This window comes from Neoarius graeffei, chromosome 28 (genome assembly GCF_027579695.1).
Source record: "Neoarius graeffei isolate fNeoGra1 chromosome 28, fNeoGra1.pri, whole genome shotgun sequence".
Classification (NCBI taxonomy): domain Eukaryota; kingdom Metazoa; phylum Chordata; class Actinopteri; order Siluriformes; family Ariidae; genus Neoarius; species Neoarius graeffei.
In genome coordinates this window covers 14,751,518-14,779,483 of record NC_083596.1, presented here as the reverse complement: position 1 = coordinate 14,779,483, position 27,966 = coordinate 14,751,518, and the positions used below count along the sequence as shown (strand labels likewise).

The 27,966-nt window shown below is 42.1% G+C and overlaps 1 protein-coding gene across 11 annotated transcripts in view; it reads left to right on the top strand.

Annotated features, from left to right (window-relative positions):
- ncor1 (nuclear receptor corepressor 1) overlaps positions 1–27,569 on the top strand; it is a 235,101-nt gene extending 207,532 nt beyond the window's left edge. For 6 of the 11 annotated variants that reach the window (XM_060912325.1, XM_060912321.1, XM_060912327.1 and 3 more), the window contains 14 exons: positions 3,714–3,914; positions 4,611–4,760; positions 9,503–9,685; positions 9,855–9,990; positions 10,179–10,606; positions 13,172–13,303; positions 13,633–13,742; positions 13,850–14,076; positions 14,549–14,695; positions 15,167–15,285; positions 18,503–18,556; positions 22,956–23,159; positions 24,981–25,154; positions 25,291–27,569. In XM_060912325.1, the coding sequence (XP_060768308.1) occupies positions 3,714–3,914; positions 4,611–4,760; positions 9,503–9,685; positions 9,855–9,990; positions 10,179–10,606; positions 13,172–13,303; positions 13,633–13,742; positions 13,850–14,076; positions 14,549–14,695; positions 15,167–15,285; positions 18,503–18,556; positions 22,956–23,159; positions 24,981–25,154; positions 25,291–25,490 (2,465 nt within the window). In that variant the 3' untranslated portion in view covers positions 25,491–27,569. The remainder of the gene's footprint in view (positions 1–3,713; positions 3,915–4,610; positions 4,761–9,502; positions 9,686–9,854; positions 9,991–10,178; positions 10,607–13,171; positions 13,304–13,632; positions 13,743–13,849; positions 14,077–14,548; positions 14,696–15,166; positions 15,286–18,502; positions 18,557–22,955; positions 23,160–24,980; positions 25,155–25,290) is intronic. The other 5 variants (XM_060912331.1, XM_060912332.1, XM_060912322.1 and 2 more) reach the window with 4 other exon arrangements.
- Positions 27,570–27,966: the final 397 nt, after the last annotated feature.

Genomic DNA, 27,966 nt, shown 5'->3' with positions numbered 1-27,966 from the left:
AACGGATCAAAGAGCAGCCCTGGAGGTATTTATTGAAAGGAAGGATGTTTTCGCCTTGCTCCCGACCGGCTTCGGTAAGAGTTTAATCTACCAGTTAGCCCCGTCGCGTCGCATACGTCAGAGGAAAGAGTGATGTGATTGGTTTAAGCTTCGTCACAGCCTTTTCTGGCTTCGACCAGTAGCAAACTGAGGCATTTCAGGGAGGCGGGTCAACCACGGGCTCTGGGAAACGGTTGGGCTTAATATCTTGGCCAGACCAATAGCTCGGAGAGCTTTGAAGTCGCGTTAGCCAGGCTAACAGGAACGGAGCTCGGCACCGCCCTATGCACCACATGGCATGGGGAGGGACTTTGACTTTAGTGTATTAGCCATATTGAGTGAGGTCTTTGATAGCGTTTATTGTCTATATATGTCAGACCCTCCAGGATTTCGTGATGTTGCGATTTGCAACTTCAACGAAAATTCAACCAATCCCCGCGAATTCAGGGTGGTGTTGAAATTATATCCAATCACCGCAACTTTCCCGCAAGTTTGACCAATCGTTGGCGTCGTCTTGAGGTGACGTCGACAAACTACCTTCCGCCTTACTTCCGTGTATACGTTCAAGAGAAGCAGCATGTGCGCAGTGTTGCCAGATTGGGCGGTTTAAAGTGCATTTTGGTGGGTTTTGAACACATTTTGGGCTGGAAAACGTCAGCAGTATCTGGCAACACTGCATGTGCGAGTCACTGTTTATGTAGGCTTAAATTATGTTACTGAAAGCGTGTTATGTTTACAGTGAAGGACTGTGTGCACTTTATTTTTTTACTCAATACAAGAAATTAATGGATGCCAACATTTTTGCCAAAATGGTATTTTATTTTCCATTGTTTAGGCAGCTTCAGCATCATACTGTGAGATTCTGTTCAAATTGTTTTTATTCTTCTATGAAGCCTGAGCCATTTATTTTATTAGTTTATAATTATTGTTTAATTTGGTCTTCAGGAGAGACTGCCTGCACACAGTACTAGTATTAATAGTTTTTTTTTCTTACATGAAAGCTGAGGCATTTATATTCTATTTTAAGGTAACTTCATGTTGTGCTGTGAGGTTCTATGCACTTTAACTTTTGAACCAACAGGTGCATTTGGATAAGTAAAGCCTATTTTTCTGCATTTTTGTAGTCCTGGTAATCTTTTATATTGGTAAAGTTGTTTATAGGACCATTTCTCAGTGTCTTTTGTTTTTTTTTAATCAATAGTTTTTCAGTAATAACTTAATATTTAACATATCACTCAATTTTAATCACAAAAAGAGAAAATCGCAACAATTTCTCGCAACTTTCACTTCCTCCCGCAATGTAATCGCAACAAAAACCTAAAAAACACCGCAACTTTCATCGCAATGTTTTGGAAACCCCCCCTCAACATCAGATATTTTAGCAACAATCACAAAAAAGGCCCGCGAAATCCTGGGAGGGACTGATATGTGTCGCGCCATGGGATTTTTGTACCAGATGCTCTGTTTACAGAATGCGTAGAAACGGCGTTGAAAAGCACGCAATATTTTGCACCGTTTTCGATGGCTGATCCAGTAACTATCAACAAATAATCACCTCAATAGCACCCTTACGGGATATTATGTCAGAATATTAGTCGCCAGTACTCTGTTTCTAACTTTAACCTGTACAAAACGTTACCAGCAAAGCTAGAACTGTTGTTGATACAAGATAGTCAGTCATTAAATGAGTTTTTATTCCTACTAACCTCTGAACATGCAGTGTTGAAAACATGGAGACCAGGACTCAGAATCAGTCAGTACACGTACGATGAATAGACGCTGTCGAGTGTTGACTGACTCATTTCCGGTTCTGGACAGTAACTACACAGTAGTCATTTAAAATGAGTCCCTGTCTCAAGTCTTCTAGAACCAGCCTCAGTCCAACACCGTCGTGGATGATGATAAAAAGTGGTAAATGTATCCCGTAGGGGTGCTACGGAGCAGTGGCGGCTGCTGGTTTTTAAAACAGGGGAAGCCCATTTTACGCATTCATCGTAAAACATGTAGGCCAGATATCAAAGCATAGAAAAGTGTGCCCCATTAGCACAGTGAACTAGACAACCCTACCTAGTGGCAGAAAGTATTTTTGCTTGTACATTTCATGTTATAGTCTGGCTTGCCAGGCTAGTGCCTCATATCCTTAATCAAAAATATCAAACATCCAAAAATCACTGGCTATTCAACGAAGAGCCTTGAACATCATACCCTGATATGCAACACAGAGTCTTTAACACAACACCCAGCTGTGCAACACATCCTTGAACATCTTCTGCAACACAGTCTGGAAATTCATAACCAAATAGGCTATGCAACACACAGAACCTTGAATATTATACCCAGGTATAACCTATAACACAGAGCCCACCATTCTCTTAACATTACTGAACAATATACACACTTCAGATTCATGAACATGAACACTATTTATACACAAATTCTGCCCTCCGCTCCTTTTCCAGAAAATGGTATGTGACCCTGTCATACCAGCTGGTTGTGCTTTCCAGAGACTTTACCAGTTTCTGTTAGCAGCTAGCACTGCAGATCCCAATAAGGCTCAAGCTAGCCTACAACCAGATTGAACTACAAATGAAATAAACGAGTGAATTTACGAATGATCAAACTGATAGAATGGATGAAAGTTAACGGAGCACAACGAGTAATATTTACATTTATTTACAGAGTAATGTACAGAGACATCAATGAGAAGAACCGTTTATATGAAAAGAAATTCGGACAGCACTTTGGCACACGACTACACTTTCTCGACATCCGCTAGGGACTGACTGATCATACTTCCGTGTTCCTCGCCGAAGTACCGCCCTCCTCATGTCTTTCAAACACTACCTCCAATAATCCTTCATCAGCCCGGCTTCTTGTCCCTCCCACTGTCTCGTTTAGTCCCAGAGAAGCCCGGCTTCCCTGGAAGTGACAATTTTGTTGATTTTAACCAATAACAACTAGCTGATATTGGCTGTTCAGAGCCGTCTCGTAGACCGCAACGGATACCCGGCTGCCAGTCAGTGTTGCCAGATACTGCTGACGTTTTCCATCCCAAAATATATTCAAAACCCGCCAAATTGCACTTAAAACCGCCCAATCTGGCAACACTGCTGCCAGGGTGTGGAGCCCATTGAAATAAGAAAGGTTACAGCCTGGCAGCAAAGGTGATTCACGTAGCGAACTGCAAGTTGGTCAGACATCACTCAAATAAGTTACAGGATAGTTATGAACATAAATACAATCTTGGGCATATATTATGTTATGCAAGTTATTGTTTTAATGAGAATTCAACGTCGTAGACGCCGCAGTTTGGGGAGAGAATTTTAGGGGAAGCTCAGCTTCCCTTGTTGTCTCTGAGAAATCACGCCTGCTACTGAGGTGATTATTCGTTGATAGGTACTGGATCAGCCAGCGAAAACGGTGCAAAATATTGCGTGCTTTTCAACACCGTTTCTACACATTCTGTAAACCAAGCATCTGGTACAAAAATCCCGTGGTGCGACACATATGTAATGCGCACACATAAACACAGTACAGTGAGATTCTTTACTTTGCATATGGCAGCTTGTTGGGTAGATGGGGTCGGAGCGTATGGTCAGCCATGATATGACCTGAAGGAATTTTTTTCCCCTCGGTATCTGTAAACCTAATGTTTTGTTTATTCTTCTTGGCAGCTTACATGTTCCAACGGCAGCCATCCCCCACTGGCTACCCCAACACCTACCAACTGTATACCATGGAGAACACTCGCCAGACAATCCTCAATGACTACATCACCTCGCAGCAAATGCAGGTCATCCCTCGGGCTGAGGTTGCCAGAGGCCTGTCACCCAGGGAGCAGCAGATCGCCATCCCGTACCCTGCTGGAGCCAGAGGTGAGAGGGCTACATATTTACAGGGAGGAATGTGTAGTCTGTAGACCTTGTGCTCGTGTGAACTAGTGGCAACCTTTTCCAGACGATCAGAAGCAAATGACCTTAAGGACACAAGAGAGAAAAATGAAATCAAAACGACTGACTGAATTTAGGGCTGAGGCTGCTCCTTGTATCAGGGCAGATTTGCCTTCGATGTCATAAAGCAAAAAAAAAAACATTTTAAATTTTTATATATTTTTTTAATAACTTTTTCGAATGATACGAGTCACGATAAAATAAGTCTCCTTGTTTTCCTCTATTATGTATATGACAACTGAAAAATTTTAATTAACACAAACTACGGGTGCAGTTGCTCAAGTGGAGAGTCTGACTTTTGGATCACACGTTGCCTAAACCACTATTCCACACTGCACCATAACTAACCACAAACTAACTAGCACCTTTGTTTTTTGATTAATGATGTAATGTATTCTGATCAGCTTTCAGCCCTAACCTTATATCTAATCTTGAAAACATAATCTAGTATCAGTTTGTAGTCCAGTTCATTGTTCATTCCAAATTGAAAGTCTGATCCTAGTGCAACAGCTGCTGTACTGTAGAAGCTCGTAGAAGCTTCTGGCTCTCGAGTGCAAAGTGAAGTGTGAGTCCTGGTTGTGGTTGCTTACCCTTTGGTCCCTTTGCTTCTGTCTGTAAAAGGTATAATTGATCTAGCCCAGATGCCTCCCACCATCCTGTTGCCTCACCCTGGGGGGACAGGTTCCCCTAACTTGGACCGCATCACGTACCTCTCTGGACCTCAGCCCCCTTTTCCTCCTAGGGTTTTCAACCCAGCCTCCATATCTCCAGGTGAGGACCCCATCCCAACTCTCCCAAACCCCGCCCCTTCCTCAGATCCCCTGCTGTGTATGTAGCGCCTGACCTAGGTCACCTTCATCTGCTGTTCTCTGCTCTTCCCCCTGACTGCTCCTACTCACCTGCACCTGTTCCTGAAGCGAGCTTCACACTCCACGTGAAAATACTGGTCTAGAATCTGCTTGATTACTCACCTCATAATAATTGAGTGGTATAAGGTGGTACAATTCTGTGTTTCGGGGGCTGCAGCATCTCTCTAAGGGTGTTTCTGTACCAGGGTGTGGTTACCGTACGTATACTAGTAGTGACTAGTATACAGGTTTAAAATTGTAAATCTGGAAAAATAATTATAGAAAACTGCACATGCCGCTTTTTCCCCCCAAAAAGGTGTTTGTAAAAATCTTAGCGAAAGTAGTTAACTAACTAGCTTCTCCTTAGCTCAGTCCTGTTATTGAAACCCTCTTCGCCAACATGTTGGAAATAACTGCAATAAGCAAAGAGGTAAATTGAGTACAAAAACTGAACCGTCATTATGTTTAAAATTAAATGAATTTTAAAATGGCTCATATGCTTGCATGTAGTGAGAAGCAACAATTTCACCCTAAACTATTTAACAGTTGTTCCACGAAATCGACTCATACATGAGCTGGTAGCCGACATGGCGCACAACACCGAGTTGGTTATAAGCCATGTACGACAAGATTGAGTGGAATAACTGTTTTATTCTATCCACATTCACTGAATTTTGAGAAACGGAGCATTTTTATTTTTTGCAGATTTGATAAAAAGTTGTCTACAAAACATCCGACAAAATCATTTCCGCTTAACAAATCGGTGAAATGACAGTAGCAGTTTGTGAAAAATGCTATAATTCTTGAAAAATGCTATAATTCTATATATTATATTCTATAAATAGAATAGGGTTGATTGTTATATTAGAACTAACTTAGTATATGGTATATATGGTATATATTTATTTATGGGGATAGTTTATATATTTATATTTACAGGGATATGTATGTAGTATATATTTATTTTTGTAATTATATATTTATATAGATATTTATGAAGTGTATATATGGTATATAGTGTATATATTTTTTTGTAGTTATTTATTTATATAGATATTTATGAAGTGTATATATGGTATGTAGTATATATTTATTTTTGTAATTATATATTTATATAGATATTCATGAAGTGTATATATGGTATATATTTTTATAGGTGTATTAAAGTGCTGATGACACGTTTTTGACATCTTTGGCGATGTTTTATAACATAAAAAGTAATTCCCGATGATCCATATATTAATTCACGAAGGCGCCTATTTTACAAGTTATGATAAAAAACGCAGCTATTTGGGCAAATTTGACGGGGCTGCAGCACCCAGGAGACGAAGGAGGAGGAGGAGCTATATGACGTCAGCGAAAGAACCTTCCTCCTAACTTACCAGTTTGTTGTTGATGCGAGAGGTGTTCAGTTTGTCATTATTAGTATTATTATTATTATACATTTTATATAGTTATTATGCCTTCGCGTTGTGTTGCCGGCTTTTGCTCCAAAACCCACAAGGATGGGGTAAGTTTATTCAAGTTTCCCAGAGATCCCGAGCTGCATGCGAAGTGGGTGAAGCAAGTCAGGCGCACTCGTGACAAGTGGGAGCCCTCACCAACATCCGTCCTGTGCTCTGAACACTTCGATTTGGATTGTTTTGACACCCTTCCCAGCTTAAAAGAATCTCTTGGGTGTGCAGTTCAGCACAAACGTGTGTTACTACCATCAGCACACACAGTGTTGCCAGATTGGGAGGTTTCCCGCCCAGTTGGGCGGTTTCAAGTGCATTTTGGTGGGTTTTGAACATATTTTGGGCTAGAAAACGTCAGCAGTATCTGTTGCCAGATACTGCTGAAGTTTTCCAGCCCAAAATGTGTTCAAAACCCACCAAAATGCACTTGAAACCGCTCAACTGGGCGGGATTCCTCCCAATCTGGCAACACTGCCAGTATTCCGGAGGGGGTCTACTCGTAGCTATGCCGGATCCAAAGACAGTCCTCCTGTCAGAACATGTGTTGTGAAACGACATAAGATAAAGGTACGTAGCGCTATAGATTCTACATGATAATCATAAATGTAATCATAAAGTCGGCGTGACATCAGGCATGTATTTGCTTGTGAAAGCTTGCGGCTTTCATGTAACTGCCGCCTAGCAACGAGAGGCAAAGGGTAAAGAGGGTAGGCTATCATAGATTCTATTCGGAAGAGATCAACACAATTCTAGACTCCCAGAAGAGGAAGAGCTAGCACTAGAGAGTTCACCGGCGTTTTCATGCGCCATTTCCATTGAGTAGAACCAGAGTAGAACAGCCAGTGAACCGCAGCGTGTTCTCCCGCTGACGTCACAACATGGCCGCGAGCCACGGACCCAGTTTTCTTGCGCTGTGCAATTAAAAGTTGGATATTCGCGTAACAACAGCTTCTTTTCACGTAATTATAACAGAAATCTAACATGTTTGCCATGTTGTATAGTTTATTTAAGAAATTGCATAGAGTCATGTTCGTGTCATCAGCACTTTAATGTAGTTAGGATTTCGGGGTAGTTAAAAACGGGTGGGAAATTAAAAAAAGTATTGTACTTCTTCCCACTCCTTTTTCGAACAGTGTGCGTTGTTTTGTAATGTCTTAGCTCTTTTTATTTTTTTTTAATTTCTCATTTTCTTTCTTTTGTATGTACAAATAGTTACATAAAATTTTTTATACATGTTCGAAATAAATAAATTCATTCATTCATTCAAAAATTTAAAAAATGCATTCTTACCATCAAATACTTTCATTCCATATTGTAGCCTTTTTTTGGTTTTTTTGGGGGGGGGTTGTTTTCGAGTAGTTTTTATTTCGTCCTCAGTTGGTTCAGCAGCACGTTCCGCCATTTTGTTTTTCTCTACTCACGGTATATGAGCTGATAGCTTAGTAGTAGTCAATCAGAGCATGCGATTGCTCATATCCAGTGAATGTGGATAGAATTATTATCCACCGAGTATAGAATTCTAGTTACTAAGCAGATGTTGACTAAATGTATGAAATTCATGCGTGGGGCAAGTAAGCAGTGAATGCACACACCCCCAAGCATAGGAGAGGGGCATGGAAAGGATGCAAAGGACTGTGACCTTATCAAATATGTTACTTTCAGGACATGCAAGCTACACCTATTAAATTATGATAATTGCAACTAAATTGTACTTCACATGGTATAAAATAAGCGTTAAAATGAACCATCTATCAGTTGAGAAATATGAAATATCCACAAATGAGCAGAGCTCAGAAGGTTGACGGAGATTTCGATTTAAAAAAAAAAAAAAGTGTATACTAAAGTTGTAATTTTATCTTCACCACTAACCACAAAACTAGTCTAAACTCATGATGATTTGAATGGGTGTAAGTTAATCAGGGTGCTTGCAGTTTTCTCTCTGTGGGCTTTCACTTCTTTCTCGATGGGAAAATTGTGGTATTGGTGGTCTGAGGGTTTCATGTGGCTTTCTCAACTGGTTTCTGTCAGCAGTTTGATCATCACAGGGTTTTCTGGTTATCCTTTTTTTTTCTGTGTTGAGGTAACCTCAGAATGTGGAATATTTTGAGCTGTTTTGCAGAATTAATTGCACTTCAACAATTATGAAATGTAATGTGAGCTTTTAAATGTTCCTCAGTGCACCGACACAAACACTTTGAATTCTTTTTCTTTTTTTTTATTTCAATTGAGGTTTTTTTTTTTTTAAATAGAAACACTTCAGTCAAAATGCTAACGCTGCTTGCAGTGAATTCTAGCCACAGGTTTGCAGTCTGCACACAACTTCCTGCTGGTAGCTAGTAGTAGCTAAAATTAAGAGCCCGCAGCGGTGATAGCGTTCCGGCGCCGCACCGGATTTCCGGCGTACCGTGGCTGGGGAAAAAAAAATCTAGTTTGCCCATTGTCCTGTGTCATTCTGAGATGCACAGATAGACAGTAAAGGGAATTCGCATGATATGGAACTAGTGGGAAAAAAGTGCCGTCACGGCACGAATTAGACCCTGGAGGGTCTAATTCGTGCCGTGACGGCACTTTTTTCCCACTAGTTCCATATCATGCGAATTCCCTTTACTGTCTATCTGCGCATCTCAGAATGACACAGGACAATGGGCAAACTAGATTTTTTTTTTTTTCCCCAGCCACGGTACGCCGGAAATCCGGCGCGGCGCCGGAACGCTATCACCCCTGAGCCCAGTGCATCTTAATATTTATTCATAAACTCAGAATCATGATTTTTTTTTTTTTAATGGCCTCTAATGGTTCAGGTGCTGGAATCCCACTTGACCCTAGGAGTCACGTTTCTAGATATGTATATTCATAGATCCTGAGTATAAAGCAAAGCTGTTTCTAGGCCATTTCTCAAAAGTCAAGCTACTTTACGTAGTTTGCTTCCAAAGTAATACTCCAGCGTTATCGGTTGCTTTCTAGCTGCCAAATGCCTCCCTCACAAGGGCTCCTGCTTTCATCTTGCATCTCAGCAACGTCTTGTGATCTACCGTGTGCCTTAATCAATGCTGTGACATTATCGACTTTCCCCAGCTTGGCTTAACAACAAGGGAACGCTCGTTTTTCATCTTAATAAAATGCAAAAAGGGGACACCAGTGCTTATGTCTCTCTGTCCTATGTTCCTTTTTGTGTGTGCGTCTGTGTCCGCGTTCTTTTGTCTCACAGGACACCCTGCACATCTCGCAGCCAGCGTGGAGAGGGAGCGAGAGAGAGAACGTGAAAGAGAGAGGGAGCGGGATCGCGAACACCGAGAACGGGAGAAAGAGAGGGAGAAGGAGAGAGAGCGGGAACGAGAAAGGGAGAGGGAGCGCGAGCGCATGGCAGCCGCTAACGAGTACATCCGTGGAGGTGAGACAAAACAAACAGCGCATGGTTTATTTCTCCTGCCTCCGCTTTACTGAATGAATGAACTGCTCTAAGTTCATTGGTAACGTCATGTCTGAAAGACTACAAATTTTATTAAGGTGTTCCTTTTTAAGACGGGTTTAAATATTTTCATGTGTGTGTGTGTTTCCAGCTCCAGAGCAACCTGGCAGGCCCGGTAGCCGTGGGTTCCTGCGTTCCCCCTCCCCTTCAATGAGGACTCAGGAGAGTGTAGTCCAGCAGAGGCCCAGCATCTTCCAGGGCACAAAGAGTGTCATCACGCCTCTGATGTATGCTCCACGTTACACGCACACACACCATGTACCATCCAGAATAGAACAAAAAACATGCTAATTATCATTTGGCATTTTTGTAGTCTGTACTCAAACGCCTTCTAAAAACAAGAGCAAAGACATTTGATTCATTGAAGCTTTTGGACAGTATCAAATTTAAACGCTGGTGACCTTTGACCCCCGAGCAGGCAGATGCCCCCGACAGCAGCTGCAGCACAGCCTTCCTCCCGCTACAACACCGCTGCAGATGCGTTGGCTGCACTAGTGGACGCCGCTGCCTCTGCGCCCCAGATGGATGTTGCGAAGGTTAAAGAGGTTAAACACGAAGGCCTCGGTGCCCGTGACGACGAGGTGAGCCCCTCACGAGCCATGTCACTTCCTGCTGGGAAAGCACCACTTCCTGTATATCCAGACGGAGGAGGAGGAGGAGGAGCAACAGGTGGCAAAGATAAACCACCTCCCACCAAGTCTCGCATAGAGGAAGAGTTGCGCACGCTCGGCAAGACCACCATCACCGCGGCCAGCTTCATCGACGTCATCATCACTCGTCAGATTGCATCAGAAAAAGACTCGCGCGAGAGGGGCTCACAGAGCTCCGACTCCTCAGGAAGTTGTAAGTGGGAGATCACCTGTTCATGTTTATTCTTGACCTTTATTAATCTATCTAATCTCTAAACCGTCCTGGCAGTATGAGCTACAGTGCTGTAAAAAGTTTCTCTTTGAGCAGTTGCAGTTTTTTGTTTGTTTGTTTGAATTAAAGTGCATTGGAACGACTAGAACTAAATGTGCAGATGCTTCACTTGTTTTCATGTAATGGGTTATTTTATAAAAGACATGAAATTCTGTTACATAGTTTGGAATAATTTCAGTTATTGAATATGAAACTTTGTTGAAGGTCTTTTACGTCTTGTTAATCCGTTAATATTAATAATAGGAGTTTATCTGTAGGGGTGTTCACACGGCAACTTTTACTCCGGTGTAGCACCGGGGCTGCCCCAGTAGAGCATTCACACGGTACAAAGTTATACCGGTGTAGCCCCTGAAAGCTGCTTAAACCGGTGCAAATCTAACCCTGCTCAGGAGGTGGTTTAAGAAATTTACTCCGGAGTAAATGCTAGTTTGCGGGGCAGCACCGATATAAAATGGTACGTCTGAACTAGGGATCGACCAATATGTTTTTTTCAGGGCCGATACCAATACCGATTATTATGGAATTGGGATGCCGATAACCGATATGTGCAGCCGATAACCGATATGTGCAACCGATAAATGTAAACATTATAATTCACATGAAATTAAACATAGCACACACTGACACAGACCTTCATATCCATGAAATGTATGTTTAATTGTAAAATTGAACATGAAATTTTGTGCAGGGAGATGCCAGCAGCATTTGTACAATAAAGTCAAACATTAGTTAGAATAAAATGAGAAATAAAATAATAATAAAATAAATATTCACCAATAAAAAAATAAATCACTCCCTACTATATTACAGCTCACCATTTTCAGTGGAAAATAAATGAAAATACACTCTGGATTCTTTTACACTAAGAACTAAGTAAGACTTACCAACTTCAAGTAGTTTTTAAATAACAAATCAAGTGTAGGGAGCTGCCTGCAGCATTTTTTAAAAAGTAAAATCAAACATAAAGTAGGCTATCACTCCCTATTATGTAACAACTTAACAAGTAACCATCTACATTCTAATGCTTTTAATGCCCAAGCCTAATATTCCCAATTTAGGAGGATTATATTGTAGTGAAGGAAGCATTACATGTAGTTTCAGCGAGACTAGTTGGTTGTAGGCTAATTCAAGTGCTTCCTTCCGTAAGCTAAGTTTGCCTGGCTACACAGATGCAAATGGACAATTTTAATGAGTAGTAGATGAAGAATGTAAACATATAATGATGTGCTTTTGCAACTTGTGTGTTTGTGACTTATTGCGGCAAAAGCAGCATGTCCTTATCTTGAAGTGGGATCTGCTTCTGCCCGAGTGCCCATACAGCTGCCTTGAAACAGTTCACAGCGTTTAGCTACGCGTGTTGATTGGCTGTATCCCTTGTGCCGCTTCTGCCCGAGTGCCCGTACGGCCGCCTTGAAACAGTTCACAGCGTTTAGCTACGCGTGTTGATTGGCTGTATCCCTTGTGCCGCTTCTGCCCGAGTGCCCGTACGGCCGCCTTGAAACAGTTCACAGCGTTTAGCTACGCGTGTTGATTGGCTGTATCCCTTGTGCCGCTTCTGCCCGAGTGCCCGTACGGCCGCCTTGAAACAGTTCACAGCGTTTAGCTACACGTGTCGATTGACTATATCTCTTGTGCCAAACAAATCAGACGTTGTGGTGGGCGGGACCGTGTTCTTGAACTCAGAGAGGCGAGTGCAGGAAAGGACGTGCAGTGACAGTCGCATTAGGAACGAAATGGCTGCAAAAAGGCATGTTATCGGCATATCGATGGAAATTATGGCCGATACCGATAACCCTAAAAATGCAGAATATCGGCCCGATATATCGGCCAGGCCGATTATCGGTCAACCCCTAGTCTGAACGCTACAGGGGTAGACTCGCTATGCGTGAGGAGAGTTGATTACATACGGGCATTGCATAATTTGCATCCTGGTATTTTGCGCTTCCAAAATGGCAAATATCAACAACAACAGAACTGCGTGTCTTCCAGTGTTGCCAGATTGGGCGGTTTTAAGTGCATTTTGGCGGATTTGAACATATTTTGGGCTGGAAAACGTCAGCAGTATCTGGCAACACTGGTGTCTTCATCCACGTTGTTTTCCCGGCACTTGGTGATGCCATGACAACCGGGAAAAGGAAGTACATTTTCACGCATGCACATATTTCATTTCCGCATTATTACTATCGTATAGCACGGTCGCAAAAACTGCCATGTGAACGCAAGTGGGGCTGCACCGGTGCTAACACGCTTCTCTCTAGTAAGCAGGGTTGTGACGTGTGAACGCTCCACAAAATTTACACCGGTGTAAGATATATCGCAACAAAATACATCGGTGCAGCATCGATGTAAATATGTGCCGTGTGAACACCCCTTATATAGTGTGTTTCAGCCCTGAGATTCCTTTACAGGAAAATATGGAAGTAAATTAACTTCTGCTTGACTCCCATGTGCCAAAGTGTAAGGATTTAAAACACTGTGTGTGTGTAGTGCCATCAAGCCGTTATGATGGACAGAGCAGTGGAGCCATCGAGGTGATCAGCCCGGCAAGTTCCCCGGCTCAGAGAGAGGAGAAGAATGAACGGTCGTTCTCCTCAGAGAAGAGCGCTCAGCCAGCTACAGGTGAAAATATAGTATATAGATCTAGACTTAAACATATACAGAACGACACTTTGTTTGTTCCTTATATGTTCTTTTCCTGTGTCTTGGACATGTCCATCCTAATTTTAGGCGGATTTGTGAACAGACAGACATAGAAGTCATGAACTGTCCATAGTTATTTACTGCTCAGAGGCAAATATTTTCAAGAAGCTGCCATGCATTACCTTTTTCTTGAGCAGGATAATGTAATACAGGCGCCATACTGTTTAGAAAGATTTGTTTGTCCAAAAAAAAAAAAACAGGTAGACGGAAAATTTATTCCACTGTTTGTTTCTCTCTGCCTACCAAAGTTCCTGTTAGATTTGATATCAGTCGCTACAGACAGCAGATGGAATCGGGAGCCACAGCAGCCCCACCGACACAAACTCACCGTGTCATGACCCTGGCTGACCACATCTCGGTAACGCGACAAACTCAAACTTTGAACAACAACAATCAACCTGTCAATTTTTTGAAAACAAGAAGTCAATCTCTCTCTCTTGCTCTCTCTCTCTTTCTGTCATGTAGCACATCATAACCCAGGACTTTGCCAAGAATCAGGACCCTCCTCCTTCCTCCAGCTCTTCTTCCTCCTCTTCCTCCATGTCCTCTACATTCCAAAACTCCAGCGGCGGCAGCGCTCGATCCAAAGTGCCGAACCGCTACAGTCCGGAGAACCCCGTCAACCCCACCCACCATCAGAAACCACCCAGCCGAGTGTCTCCAGAGAACGCCTCGGAGAAATCCAGATCCAGGTACTGCAGAGTTCAGCGCTCTTAATAGCTGAGATGGTGATCATTCGTTTTTGACCAGTGAAATTGGGATTGCTGCAAGTAGAAAATGTAGCCTTTCCTGAAAGTCCCCTCAAGTAATACCGGTATGTAGCTGTAGAGACCTTGTAGTTACCCAGACGCAATCCGTTCATCTGACCATCCGTACTGGAAACAGAGAGAGATGGGCAGAGTAGTCGATCGGAGATTAATAGTTGTAAACGTATATCGATTTTTGTTTAAATATTTTAATCAAACGAAGTTTTTGTTTTTACTGTCGACTCCAGTGTGTGCATGAAGGCTGTCTGTCATGCTTGTTATCCTGAAACATGATAAAGTGCAAAACATCTTGAAGACTGTAATATAAGTACAGTCACACTGACATCCTATGACTAAACTTGAACTCGAAGTTTCATTCTGTTTGAAATCTGTATCTGTGTGCGCGTGTGTGCCACAGGCCTGGTAAATCCCCTGAGCGTGCCGGTGGGCGGGCCGTTGAAAACTACGAGCCCATCTCTCCTCCACAAAACTACTCAGGGCTGGAGAAACAAGACAACAGCCTGCTTCAGAGCCAGAGGCGTGAACAGGATCTTGCAGAGCAGAGGTAAACCTGCGGGTCACCATGAAGCGCACAAGCCAATTACTGCCAGCTGTCTAATTCCGTTGGCCTTTGCGAAGTTTGTGCTTCTGATACTCTTCATGAGTAGGAGCTCATCATTACATTATGTTGAGCACCAGCGTTAGCTTTTTATTTTTTTTATTTATTTATTTTTTTAAAAAGTCTTCCAGTGTCTTGCCCGTTGAGGTCACGTACAGATACCTAAATTGAGCTTGAGATCCCTGTGATTGGAGAAGGATATGCTGAGTGTAGTCTGGATGTAGTTTAAAGCATAGTAAGCCAGACGCTGATTGATGGACACCCTTTATACATCAGAGCAGTGTAATCTCATCCCCATCAGCCTTGCCTGGCATCCTTGGTGGAAACTTGGCCTATTCCCAAACATTCCCCATACTTCTGTTGAGCCTATAACCTGTTTTAATCTGTAAACCCTCTGTGCCCTTTCTCTGGTGTCAGAACGGACTCGCGCTCCCCGGGCAGTGGCAACTATCTGCCTGCTTTCTTCACCAAGCTGGAGAGCACCTCCCCCATGGTGATGTCCAGGAAACAGGAGCTCTTCCGCAAGTCTGATGTCGGTAAGGGCCGGTCTTCTTCCTTTTTCTAAAGTATTTAGTTTACCTGAGCGTAATAACAGCTGCATTTTCCCTATGCCTCAAATTTTCTTGCTCAGCCATGACAGGTTTGGTCTTTTAATGGTAGTCTTTTATTTTATTTTATTTTATTTTATTTTTTGAGATCACAACACAGCATGGCCTCTAGATCCCAGATTCAGGAAGGTTAAAGGTCGAATTGTACCAGAAGGTTAGAAGTTGTGCTGGATAGTTGAGTTTCCATTTGAACTTGATTTTAAATCTATTAGAAATAAATATAGCCTAGTAAACTAGACCCACCCGCCTAGCGGCCAAAAATATTTTTTGCCTAGCGAATGGGTCTAGCCTCGCACCATATAAACAAAAACACCCCGGGCATCGAATCGTGCCCACCAATCACAACGCAAGGTTTTTGTTTGGATTCTTTGGGCGGGCTTTTGCAGGAGTGACGACAAAGCTGCGCGACGCTGGAGAAAGCGCAACAGGAAAGATGGCTTCGGGCTAGTGAACAGCGCGCGTTTGACTCCGCTTTGGAATCAGTTTTAGAAGAATTAGACTTGGAGTTTTCGTTGAAACATGAGCAGGAAGAGGCTCTCCGCTCATTCCTTTTCAAGAAGGACGTTTTCGCTGTTTTGCCGACCGGCTATGGCAAAAGTCTGATCTACCAGCTGGCTCCGCTCGTAGCCAAAAGGATGGGGCTAGTTTGTGCAGTACGAAGAATTAATAAACAGCTTTGAAACATTACTTTTTGATTGTTTCTTATTTTCCCGTTATTTTAAATTTAAGGGAAATTATTTCACCAAACACCACTAAATAAAAACTCTCAAAAACAGTTTAAGCAAACCCTTGAAAAACACTTGGAAAAAAATGTGTATGTGGTACAGACTCCAAACTTGTGGCCATTATCTCCAAACTTCTTAATATCTAGAACCTGTTTATTAATTAATACGCATTTTGAAAAATTATTTAATTTCAAGGCCTCCCCCACTGCTTTCTGTCACTCTGACTACGTCACAGTCACTGTTGGGCTGATTGGTCAGAGCGTTGGCCTATACGCACAGAGACAGTTTGAAAGACAGCGGTTTGTTCCTCCTACCCGCTTCGGAAATGTCTACGGATCGAGGCCAGACTAAATATTCACATTTAGTCTGGCTTGCCAGGCTAAAATAAATATGGACTATACTTCTAGTACTTTACTATACTATTTAGAAACTTATTTATGATAAAGATTTTGAGGGTGATGCACTTTTGTTAGTTCTTATCCCCCGCTGGCCGAAAGGCCCAAAGGGGATTATGTCGTGGCAATTTCCTTCCTTCCATCCATCCGTCCATCTGTCCCGGGAAGGGTGCTCACCTTCTGAAATCAACTCCTCTCACAATTTGTGGAGGAATTTCACAAAACTTGGCAAAAGGCTTTGTTGTATGTCGGTACTACGCATATTGTTATTTTGTTCAATTCGGTTGCATTTTACCAGAGTTACAGCCCTTGATTAACAACCTTATACTTTGACAATTTCATGAAGGTGTGCTCGCCTTCTGACATCAACTCCTCTCAATTTTTGGATGAATTTCTCGAAGCTTGGCAAAAGGCCTCTTTATATGACGGTAATACGCATATTGCGATTTAATTTCATTTGTGAAGGACTAAGAGGACTTGTGTCAAAAATGATCTGGAAAAACTTATACATGGCTTCATCTCTAGTAGGGTTGATTACTGCAGTGGCCTTTTCACAGGCCTGCCAAAAAAAGACCATCAAACGACTTCAGGTGATTCAAAATGCAGCGGCTAGGGTTCTCACACGAACAAAAAGAACAGAGCACATTACTCCAATTCTAAGGTCCCTTCACTGGCTTCCAGTAAGCTACAGAATTGACTTTAAAGCATTGCTGCTGGTATACAAATCTCTAAATGGTACAGGGCCCAATTACCTCTCTGATATGTTGCAGCGGCCTAACCCAATCAGATCTACCAGATCAAAACAGAAAAATTTACTATTAAAACCTGTTGTTAAAACAAAGTGTGGTGAAGCAGCTTTTAGCTACTATGCAGTACAGCTATGGAACCAACTCCCAGAGGACATTAAAAATGCTCCTGCTGTTGGCAGCTTCAAATCTAGACTAAAGACCAAGCTGTTCTCAGATGCTTTCTGCTAACTGATAAATATCATCATCTTTACGTTTTAAACTTTACTTAACTTTTACAGTCTCTGCATGTTTTAAACTTTACTTAACTTTTATTCTATTTTATTCTGCTGTTTTGTTTTTTTTACTGAACTTTTACTTCATTTTATTATTTTATTTCTACTATTGTTTAATTCTTATTATTTTTCTCTCTTCTTCCCCTTTTATTTTATGTAATTTCATTTTCTATTGTTTACTGTTTTGCCTTTACCTCTGTAAAGCACATTGAACTGCCACTGTGTATGAAATGCGCTATATAAATAAACTTGCCTTGCCTTGTGAAAATGTTCCCAGAGTTTTGATCCTTGATTCAATAACTTGTACTTTGACAATTTCATGAGGGAGTACGTTCTTCTGAAATCAACTCCTCTCACAATTTGTGGATGAATTTCACCAAATTTGGCAAAAGGCTTTGTTATATGACAGTTATACCCATATTGAAATTTCATTTAATTTGCGCAAATTTTCCCCAGAGTTATGCCCTTGATTATTAACTGACTTGTATTTTGGCAATTTCATCAAGGTGTGCTTGCGTTCTGAAATCAACTTCCATCACAATTTTTATTATCCCCCTCTGGCTGAAAGGCCTGAAGGGGGATTATGTCGTGGCGATGTCCGTCCGTCCCGGGAAGGGGACTCACCTTCTGAAATCAACTCCTCTCACAATTTTTGGAGGAATTTCATGAAACTTGACAGGATTCTGTTATATGTCGATAATACGCATATTGCAATTTCGTTCAATTCGGTCACATTTTACCAGAGGTATGTATGGCAGAGTTGCCAGCGGGGGATATTGTGCTCTCATTAGCTGTAGTGCAAAACTAAAATCTTAGTTTCAGTTAGTTTTACCGTTGGACCTCTGACGTGTTCTGGCTGGGTGATTTGATTAAATTTGGAAGCAGTGGTTTGTGTACATTTGTTTACCTCAGAGGGTAATGGCAAAGACTTGCTATACAAATGATTAAGATTTCTTAAAACAAATTTTTCAAAATCCCAATCTTTTGTCTCTGTTTTTTTGTAGGTAATGCACAGCCAGGCACGGAGATCTTTAATTTACCAGCAGTAACAACCTCAAGTGAGTTGTTTTGTCTACATTACTACAGCAACTCAAATAATTTGTATTGTCCATGTATTAGTTTCTATGGACATTTGATTTTAATACTCATGATTTACTTTTTCTGACTTTTTTTTTTCTCCTGGCACGTGAGCTATTGGTGCTATTATTTGAAATATGCCTTTCCAGAAATTCTTTCTTTCATAAGTTGTCTAATGGCCCTTTTCCACTACCCTTTTTCACACTTACCCTTTTTCCACACTTCAGCCCGACATGGCTCGCGTTTCGACTACCTCAGAGCAGCACGACTCAGCTCGCTTCAGCCCTACTCAGCACCCAAAACTCGCACGGTTTTGGAGTGGGGCTGAAGCGAGCCAAACCGAGCCGAGTGGGGCTAGGGGCGTGAGGAGACACTCCCCTGTGCACTGATTGGTGAGGAGGAGTGTCCTCACATGCCCACACACGCCCCGCGAGCATGCTGGGATCTGTAAACCCGGAAGAATTACGAATTACAAGAATTTCTGAAGCCTTATACGCTCTTGCCAGTATCTGTTGGCGTTGTCGGTGACAACAAGCCACAGCACCAAGACCAGCAACACTAATGACTCCATGTTTATTGTTTACTATCCGGGTCGTGAGACTACCGCTTAAAAGGTCACTGATGTCACTGTTTGCTCCGCCTAATGACATCACGTGACGTCCACCCACTTTCGCTAACTCCACCCAATGTGTCCACCCACTTCCAGCCAGCATGGTTCAGCGCGGTTGTAGTCGAAATGCAACTCCAACAGCTCGACTCAGCCCAACTCAGCACCGCACGGCTCAGCCCAACTCAGCCGCGTTGGTAGTGGAAAAGTGGCATAAGTTTCCCTTCTTTATTATATGGCACGAGCTACTTCTGGTAAATTTGTGCGCTTTGATTGGTTCCTTGATGGGCACAATTTTCCCATAATGCCCATGGGGGATTACGGACTTCCTTTCCTAGGCACCGGCTTTCAGTGTTGTGTAAAAAAAAAAAAAAAGATTAATTGGAAATCCATTTTGTTGAAAAATAAAGCAATACGGATTATATTTTTATCTTTCTCAGAACATTTGTCATGTATTACTCAAGTGGAGAAATAAATTCAGTTTTGAAACCGCTAGCCGTTTATTCTGCTTACGTGACTCAACTATGTTACAAATATGACATGACTGAAAGCACCGTCATGTCTCATTAGAATGACCATCTGTTTTTATCTTGGAAATTTAAAAAAAAAGCCATATAATAAACTCCTTATTAAGCTTACTTGCTCGGTCTTTACAGGAAAGTATCAGATCTTTGTCTTTTTGTACTGTCAAGAGCTCTGATATTTTCCCATAAGGCCACCCATTTTTTTTATCTTTAGGTTCACGGATTTTTTCAACATATTTTTGATGTCGGTCGAAATAAAAGTGTCCTTGTCTAATTTTTTTTTTTTTTGCATGGCAAAATTTCAATGTTGGATTAAGATGATAAAATAATTTAAATTCAAGAGACACACTTTACATACATACATACATACATACACACTTTTTATATATATATATATATATATATATTAGTGCTGTCAAGCGATTAAAATATTTAATCGCGATTAATGTCGCGACTGTCATAGTTAACTCGCGATTAATCGCAATTTAATCGCACATTTTTGTCACATGAAAAACCATTGTAATTCTCTTATCAGCATAAAAAAGTGAATGGGCTTGCTTTGTACCAATGTTTTTTTTTTATTGCAGAGCATAACACTACGGAGCCGTAGAGGGGAAATGGTGAATAAAAAAATAAAGCGTGGGAACGATTTATAAGGCGTGTGCACGAGATATTAATGCGCGCGCACGAGTTATAACCCGTGCGCATGCTTTGCGTTAAGGCGTGCGCTCGGGTAATTAAAAGTAAGGGGACGAGTTACTACGGCTCTGTATAACACGTCTTGTCACAGCCACTGCAAAGTCGGGCTGGAGCCGCCAATGGGAAAACGAAACCTAAGCCGAGCACCGTGGCTCTTCGTCCCGAGGCGCGGCAGCGCGAGCTGCCCGCGCTGGTTCTTTGGGGGGAGGGCAGAGGACTCTGGCTGTGCGGGGCGTGGCATTACAGTCTAGCTGCTATCGTTTTTCTAAGCAAAGTCTCTGTTCTGTTCCAAGTTCCTGGCAGTTTCAAAAGCTTATGAAAAACCTACATCATGTCACAGAGCATTAATCTCGCGATAAAAAAATTATCGCCGTTAAAATTGAGTCAAGTTAACGCGATAATAACGCGACATTTTTGACAGCACTAATATATATATATATACCGTATTTTCTGGACTATAAGCCGCTACTTTTATCCTAGGTTTTGAACCATGTGGCTTATACAAAGGTGCGGCTATTCTGTGGATTTTTCTTCCACCGCTAGGGGCGCTCTAACCGGAAGTAGAATCAAAAATAAGATAGACGGAAAATCAATGCAAAGAAGAATTAGCAGATCTTTAGCAGATAGAACACGCACAACAAATTACTAACTGGTAATTATTTTCAAATCCAGCGAAGATGATTAAAGTGACTTGTGGTTTCAAACACAGGAGAAATGAAGGTAAATAAATACCGGTTATTTTCTCTTGGTTCTGTTCCGTTTTAATCAGCAAAGTTGCTGCCGTGTTAAAAGGCACTGTTCGGAAAGAATCTGTTCAGGTACATACATGTACATTTACAGTACAAAATCATTCTGTACATGCAGTAAATATCAACATAGATATCTGCGGCTTATAGCCCGGTGCGGCTTGTATATCTTTTTTTTTTTTTTTTTTAAATAGAGCGGATGCGGCTTATATACAGGTGCGCTCTATAGTCCAGAAAATACGGTATATATATATATATATATATATATATATATATATATATATATATATATATAGTGTGTGTGTTTGTGTTCTTGTGTATAAGTTTATAACACGGACTAGCATTCCAGTACTTACTTCTCTGAAGGTATGTGGTCATATGACCGTTGAGCTCTCATGAGCACATCGAAGGCTGATACGTTCGTGCTACTTGATTCGATAGGACTCTCTCCGGCACCATCCTCTTCTAATTCCACAGTCAGATACTTGCAGCCAAAATCGCAAACTAACGTTATGGCAGGCATATTCGGCATCGCGCTCGTTACATCACCACCTTCTTTCTGAGAACCAAATATCGTTTTGATCTTTTCATTGTTTACTTTCAACGCTTGAGAGACGAAATCGCCCACGTTTTGGTTAGTGAGACAGTGAAAAGACTTTTCTTTACCACACTTTGTTTACGTACAGTTGAGGCGATAGCTCAGAATCCATGCTGTCAGCGTCAGCCATGGTCAGCACGAGGTTGACACTGTCGTAAAGCGGTCGTAAATACCATAAAAACATTCAAGTGAATACTCAATGTCGTAAATAGTTTCGTTTTCGGACTCAGCTGAAGTGGATATATACAACACACATTGTCGTTTGTATTTGCGATTCTAAAGGCCTCTGCATGCTCTTGCGACAAGGCTTTTGCAGATGGCTTTTCGCAGACAGTTGTAATTTATCATTGAGCGGGGGAATAGGCGTGCGCGATGTTATTCACCGCCACAACGCAAGGGGGTGCGAAGTCGCTAGGAGTAGTTGGTGGGTGTGGTTAGTGGAGTGTTTATCCTCTGGTTACTTATAATGGCTAGAACTGGAGTCATATAGATGTACGTACTTCCTCGATCAACCGCTCTTCGTGCTGCTCCATCTTCGCTCGTGTTTTTAAAAATGGCGGTCGTGAAAACAAAACAAACCGGGAAAGTAGGGAAGCGGAAGTGCGTGTACAGTGGATGTAGAGTGGACCAATCAGAGCCCTCTTGTCTGCGACGCTGTCAGCGAGGCTGTCTGCGGTGGTCACAATTTTTGGGAGGTGCGCGCAGAGCGTCTGCGAAGGGGGGGGCTTCGCAGACGCCATCTGCGACGCCATCTGCGAGGACTGGGTTGTCAGCATAAATTGGCCTTAATACTTTTTACTTAAAGAAATATGACCTAGTACCAGGGATACAGTGCTGTTACAAGAAAAATATGTGACTTTTTTTTTTTTTTACATTTCTTTTTGTACGTTTCGGCGGTGAAAATAAAAATACGCACAGACTTTTTATTTTTCTAGCGGTAGTATTTAACTGCCGTCGGCGGATCCGTGATCCGAAAAATCTAAAATGAGTCGCCTAAAGACCTCGTGTTCAGTTAATAAAATACTCACCCACTTAACTCTTAATCACTTCTGCTAAGTCAGCTATGGTCTTGATTAAAATGTTTTGTAAAATTTTGCACGAATGCGTTACTGTGTACCGGCTCAGAGTTCATTATTTGAGTTCAAGTTTTGAGATCCTTTTATGATTATGATGATCATTAAATGCCTTTATCCTGACTCTTTCCAGGTAATGTGAACCTTCGGAACCACTCGTTCAGCGACCCAGCCAGCAACCTTGGTTTAGAAGACATAATCCGTAAGGCTCTGATGGGGACCGTGGAGGAGAGACCAGAGGAGCAGACACAGCAAGCTCAGCCTGTCGCTTCAGCAGCAGGAAATAACTCTGAGGGGCGACAGGAGGCCAATCCGTCCCCCAGCACAGGTAGATATTGTAAGGAAAACACACACACGCACACACCATTTCATCTTTTCCATGTACACACCCACTCCTTATAAATAACACTTCTCCATGTTAACCCTGCTCATTTCATATGGAAAAGTGAACTACTCATTAGAGTTCATACTGCAGGTAAAAGTGCCTTTTTTTTAAATATATGACAGTATGGAAATTAAAAATCACATGAATCTATAATTTTCCATTATTTTTGGTTGATATTGTTGTGAACATTTTGGTTTGTCTCATGCTGGCACGGTGGTGTCGTGGTTAGCATGGTCACCTCACAGCAAGAAGGTTCTGGGTTCGAGCCCCGTGGCCGGCGAGGTCCTTTCTGTGTGGAGTTTGCATGTTCTCCCCGTGTCCGCGTGGGTTTCCTCCGGGTGCTCCGGTTTCCCCCACAGTCCAAAGACATGCAGTTAGGTTAACGTGGGGCGGCCTTGAGCAAGGTACCCAACCCCTGACTGCTCTGCGGGTGCTGTAGTGTGTCTGCCCACTGCTCTGGGTGTGTGCGCACATGTGTTCACTGCTTCAGATGGGTTAAATGCAGAGGATGAATCTCACTGTGCTTGAAGTGTGCTTATGACAAAGGTTTCTTCTTCTTAAAGGAACAGTCCACCGTACTTCCATAATGAAATATGCTCTTATCTGAATTGAGACGAGCTGCTCCGTACCTGTCCGAGCTTTGCACGACCTCCCAGTCAGTCAGACGCGCTGTCACTCCTGTTAGCAATGTAGCTAGGCTCAGCATGGCCAATGGTATTTTTTGGGGCTGTAGTTAGATGCGACCAAACTCTTCCACGTTTTTCCTGTTTACATAGGTTTATATGACCAGTGACATGAAACAAGTTCAGTTACACAATTGAAATGTAGCGATTTTCTATGCTATGGAAAGTCTGCACTATAATGACAGGCGTACTAACACCTTCTGCGCGCTTCGGCAGCGCATTGATACGGAGCTCAGATATCAGTGCGCTGCCGAAGCGCGCAGAAGGTGTTAGTACGCCTGTCATTATAGTGCGGACTTTCCATAGCATAGAAAATCGCTACGTTTCAATTTGTGTAACTGAACTTGTTTCATATCACTGGTCATATAAACCTATGTAAACAGGAAAAACGCAGAAGAGTTTGGTCGCATCTAACTACAGCCCCAAAAAATACCATTGGCCATGCTGAGCCTAGCTACATTGCTAACAGGAGTGACAGCGCGTCTGACTGCGTCTGACTGCGTCTGACTGACTGGGAGGTCGCGCAAAGCTCGGAGAGGTACGGAGCAGCTCGTCTCAATTCAGATAAGAGCATATTTCATTATGGAAGTACGGTGGACTGTTCCTTTAAATTCATGTGGAACTTGTGGTTTTTTTTTTTTTAATTTCCTGGAGCATGCTACAAGTTACGAGTTATGATAAAATATATTTTATGCTTACCTGAAGCACTTTCAGGAGTCATATCAGCAGTGGGATCTGTAGAAAATAAGCCACGAAACCACGTTTCAGAAAAATCCAGTGCATAAACAGCATGAATGGAAATAGTCAGTACAGTTTTGATTTTGCACCAGATGTCAGATTCAGAAATATCAGCACATTTTAGTTTGTTTTTTTTTTTATAAGGCAAATCCATGAGTCTTCAGCCAGCACAGTAACATTTTGTAGCGTTGATTAATTTTCTCCGTTCTTGTTTTGCTCCTTAAATCCTGCCTTCTTTGAGAATTCAACAAATCTTAGTGCAGATTTAAAAAAAATAAAATAAAAATTATTATGCAAGACTATGTACCTGTATATGCTTGTTGGAGTTAGTCATGTGTCCCTTCTTCCGTAGCAGCGAAGCAGAAGCTCCAGAGCAAAGCAAGCAGCAGGAAGTCCAAGTCGCCCAACCCAGGCCAGGCGTACACAGGCGGAGAGCGACCGTCCTCCGTGTCCTCTGTACATTCTGAAGGAGAATATCACAGGCAGGCTGCCAGTTGGGCTTGGGAAGACCGGCCCTCATCCACAGGTGAGTTTTCACAGTACTGTTCATGAACATAAGCATTCGCATTCCAGCTTTCGATTTTGAGGTCCAGTTTTGCTGTCGACACTCGATAATGGTTTGAACGAGCTGTCCATGAACTCCCTGTGTCTCTGCTCTCCAGGTCCAATGCAGTTCCCTTACAACCCTCTGACCATGCGCATGTTGAGCAGCACGCCTCCCAACTCCGTGGCCTGCCCTTCTCCCTCCATGCAGTCCCAACAGCAGCCAGGAGGAGGAGCCAACGCTCCGGCTCGTGCCTGGGAGAGGGAGCCGCCGCTGCTCTCGGAGCAGTACGAAACCCTCTCAGACAGCGACGACTGAGACGGGCCATGAACCTTGACGTTTTCGACCTCCCTCCAGCCCCCTTCCCCGGTCCCTCGGGACACAGAGAACCATGTCCCTGTCAGGGCGGCCCAGCTAATCCATGCCCCACTCAGTGCTAACTTTGAGTAGGGATTGCCTGGGGAGGCACACTCGCTTCTGGTGCTTTAATTTCCTCTTGTGCTTGTAGAAAGCGTTGCGAGGGAGCCACGGCCTGATTTGTTCAGGATAATCCGTGTCCAGAAGCTTTATTTCGCCTGTTTGTGAACGAGCAAACATATAAAATGTTGGAAAAACAGAAAAGAGGATGAAGAACTTGAAATATAAGGACTTACTTGCTTCAAATTTGTGTAATTTCTGTAAAGAAATACTTTGTCTTCAAAAAAAAAAAAATGTCTGTAAATAGAGTAACCTTTTGCAGTGTGAATTTTTTTTTTCCAGACTTTATGCGTTTTATTATTACTTTTTAAATCGGATCCCTGCTGGTTTAAGATTATACAGAACGTTCTTGCTCTCAATGTGAAAAGTGTGGATTTTCTCCCGAGCCCATGACGGCAGCCCGTGGACGCAGCGTGAACTTGAACCGATCGAGCTGAAGCACCAAGGAAGAGAGCGTTTCAATCACACAGCCTGCCTTCGTAGCACTGGAGGCACCAGATTCACCACAGATTTTATAAACGAGCATTCAACCTGTTACACAAGTGCATGATGAAAGAGAAAAAATAAAAAGCGTGAGCGTTTTTCAGCCCTACAGAAAAATCTCCATTTTGGTTCACGTGAACAAGTTGAGAACACTGGTGTCGGAGCCGAATGATTCTTCAGTGAAAGAAGAAATATAAGCTGAATGTTTCTTTTTCCTCCCGAAATATATGTATTTTTATTTTAGATTTTTTTTTTTTTTTAAATGTCGCTCTGTGGTGGACCTCCATGGTTCTGGTGTCTACTTCAGAGTGTGGCTCTGTGTGGTTGCTAACAAGTGCTGAATGTTCTGCTGGTTTTTTGTTTTTTTCTCCTTTATCTCTCTGCCAGAGGAACACCAGAGGAAGCTGTTTCACTTTGGAGAGGTTCTTGGTTCCCTTCACATGGAGGAGAAATCAAACTGTGATCTTCCTCTTTTTCTTCTTCACTTTTTTTTTCTTCTCACCCTTTTGCTGAAGTATATGCTGATCTGTCTCCCTGGTGCGAAAGAAAAAAAAAAATCAAGCTTCTTTTCGTAACACACCTCTGCATCACTGTTGCACTTTTTGTTTTGGCTTACTAACTTTTGACACGCCTACTACCTGTAATCTAAGTTATTGGAGCTTCTGCAGAGGTCTGGACTCTTCAGCTTCATTCACATTTTTGCAATAATCCTCTTATCAGAGAATTTAAATTTTTTAAATCTCGCCAGCGTTTTCCGGCTTGTTTGACACGTCACTTGATCTCTGCTCTAGTCTATGGTACAGTAAGGCTTTTCAGGTTGCTGCTTTGTAGTGGTGGTTTTCACTTATAAATCATCGTGATGTAACAGACAATAAGCTCAGTTTCAGTTATCTGCACAAGTATAGCTGTATTTTCTATGGCAACACCCGAAAAAGTTTCAATCCGTAGTGCAATTTTTGTTTTTTCTTTTCTTTCTGCTTTGCTCAAGTAACTAAAACCTGTCTTTTTTTTTTTAAATTTTATTTTATTTTATTTAATTCATTTCGCTTCTGAAATATGAAAAAAAAAAGCCCTAGAGCTCATGTTGAGATTTTTTTTCCATCGTTCTCAACATCATTGTTATTCATCCTTTTTAATGGGATGCAAAGTGTTTACAATGGCATTGACAAAAAAAAAAAAAAAAGGCGGTGAAACTTGAATCTTAAGAAAAAGAAAGTCGGTCATTGCATCAGTTAGTCTATTTTTTCAGTCCAACACCATGCAGTGGTAACTTTTTTTTTTCTTTTGTCCTTTTGGAATTGAGACTTGAAATAACCCATGTATCCCATGTTGTTGGAAAGCAATGTTTGTATCGCACAATGTCTCTTACGTAGCCAATTACAAAATTTTCAGACCAATCAATAAAGTGGATTAGCGCTCCACCTTTCTGAAAATTTACTTCTTCGTCTCTTTTGTCCTTCATTTTTTGGGAGTTTGTGATGGAGTTGATCGTATGGTGTATGTTTATAAATGTAAGTAAGTAAATTTAATTTGTATAGCACGTTTAAACACAGCATGCACTGACCAAAGTGCTGTACAGAGTCAGTATTAAAAGACAAATGATCAAAGAAAAAGAAAAAATAAAACTATAACAATAAGCTGATGGTTAGGGAAAAGCCAAGGAGTAGAGATGGGTTTTTAGCCTAGATTTAAAGGCAAGAGATGGAGGGGGCAGATCTGATGTCCGGTGGGAGCTGATTCCAGAGGCGTGGAGCAGCAACAGAGAAAGCTCTGTCACCTCTCTGCTTCAGCCGCGAGCGAGGTACATAAAGAAGCCCTGCGTTAGAGGATCTTA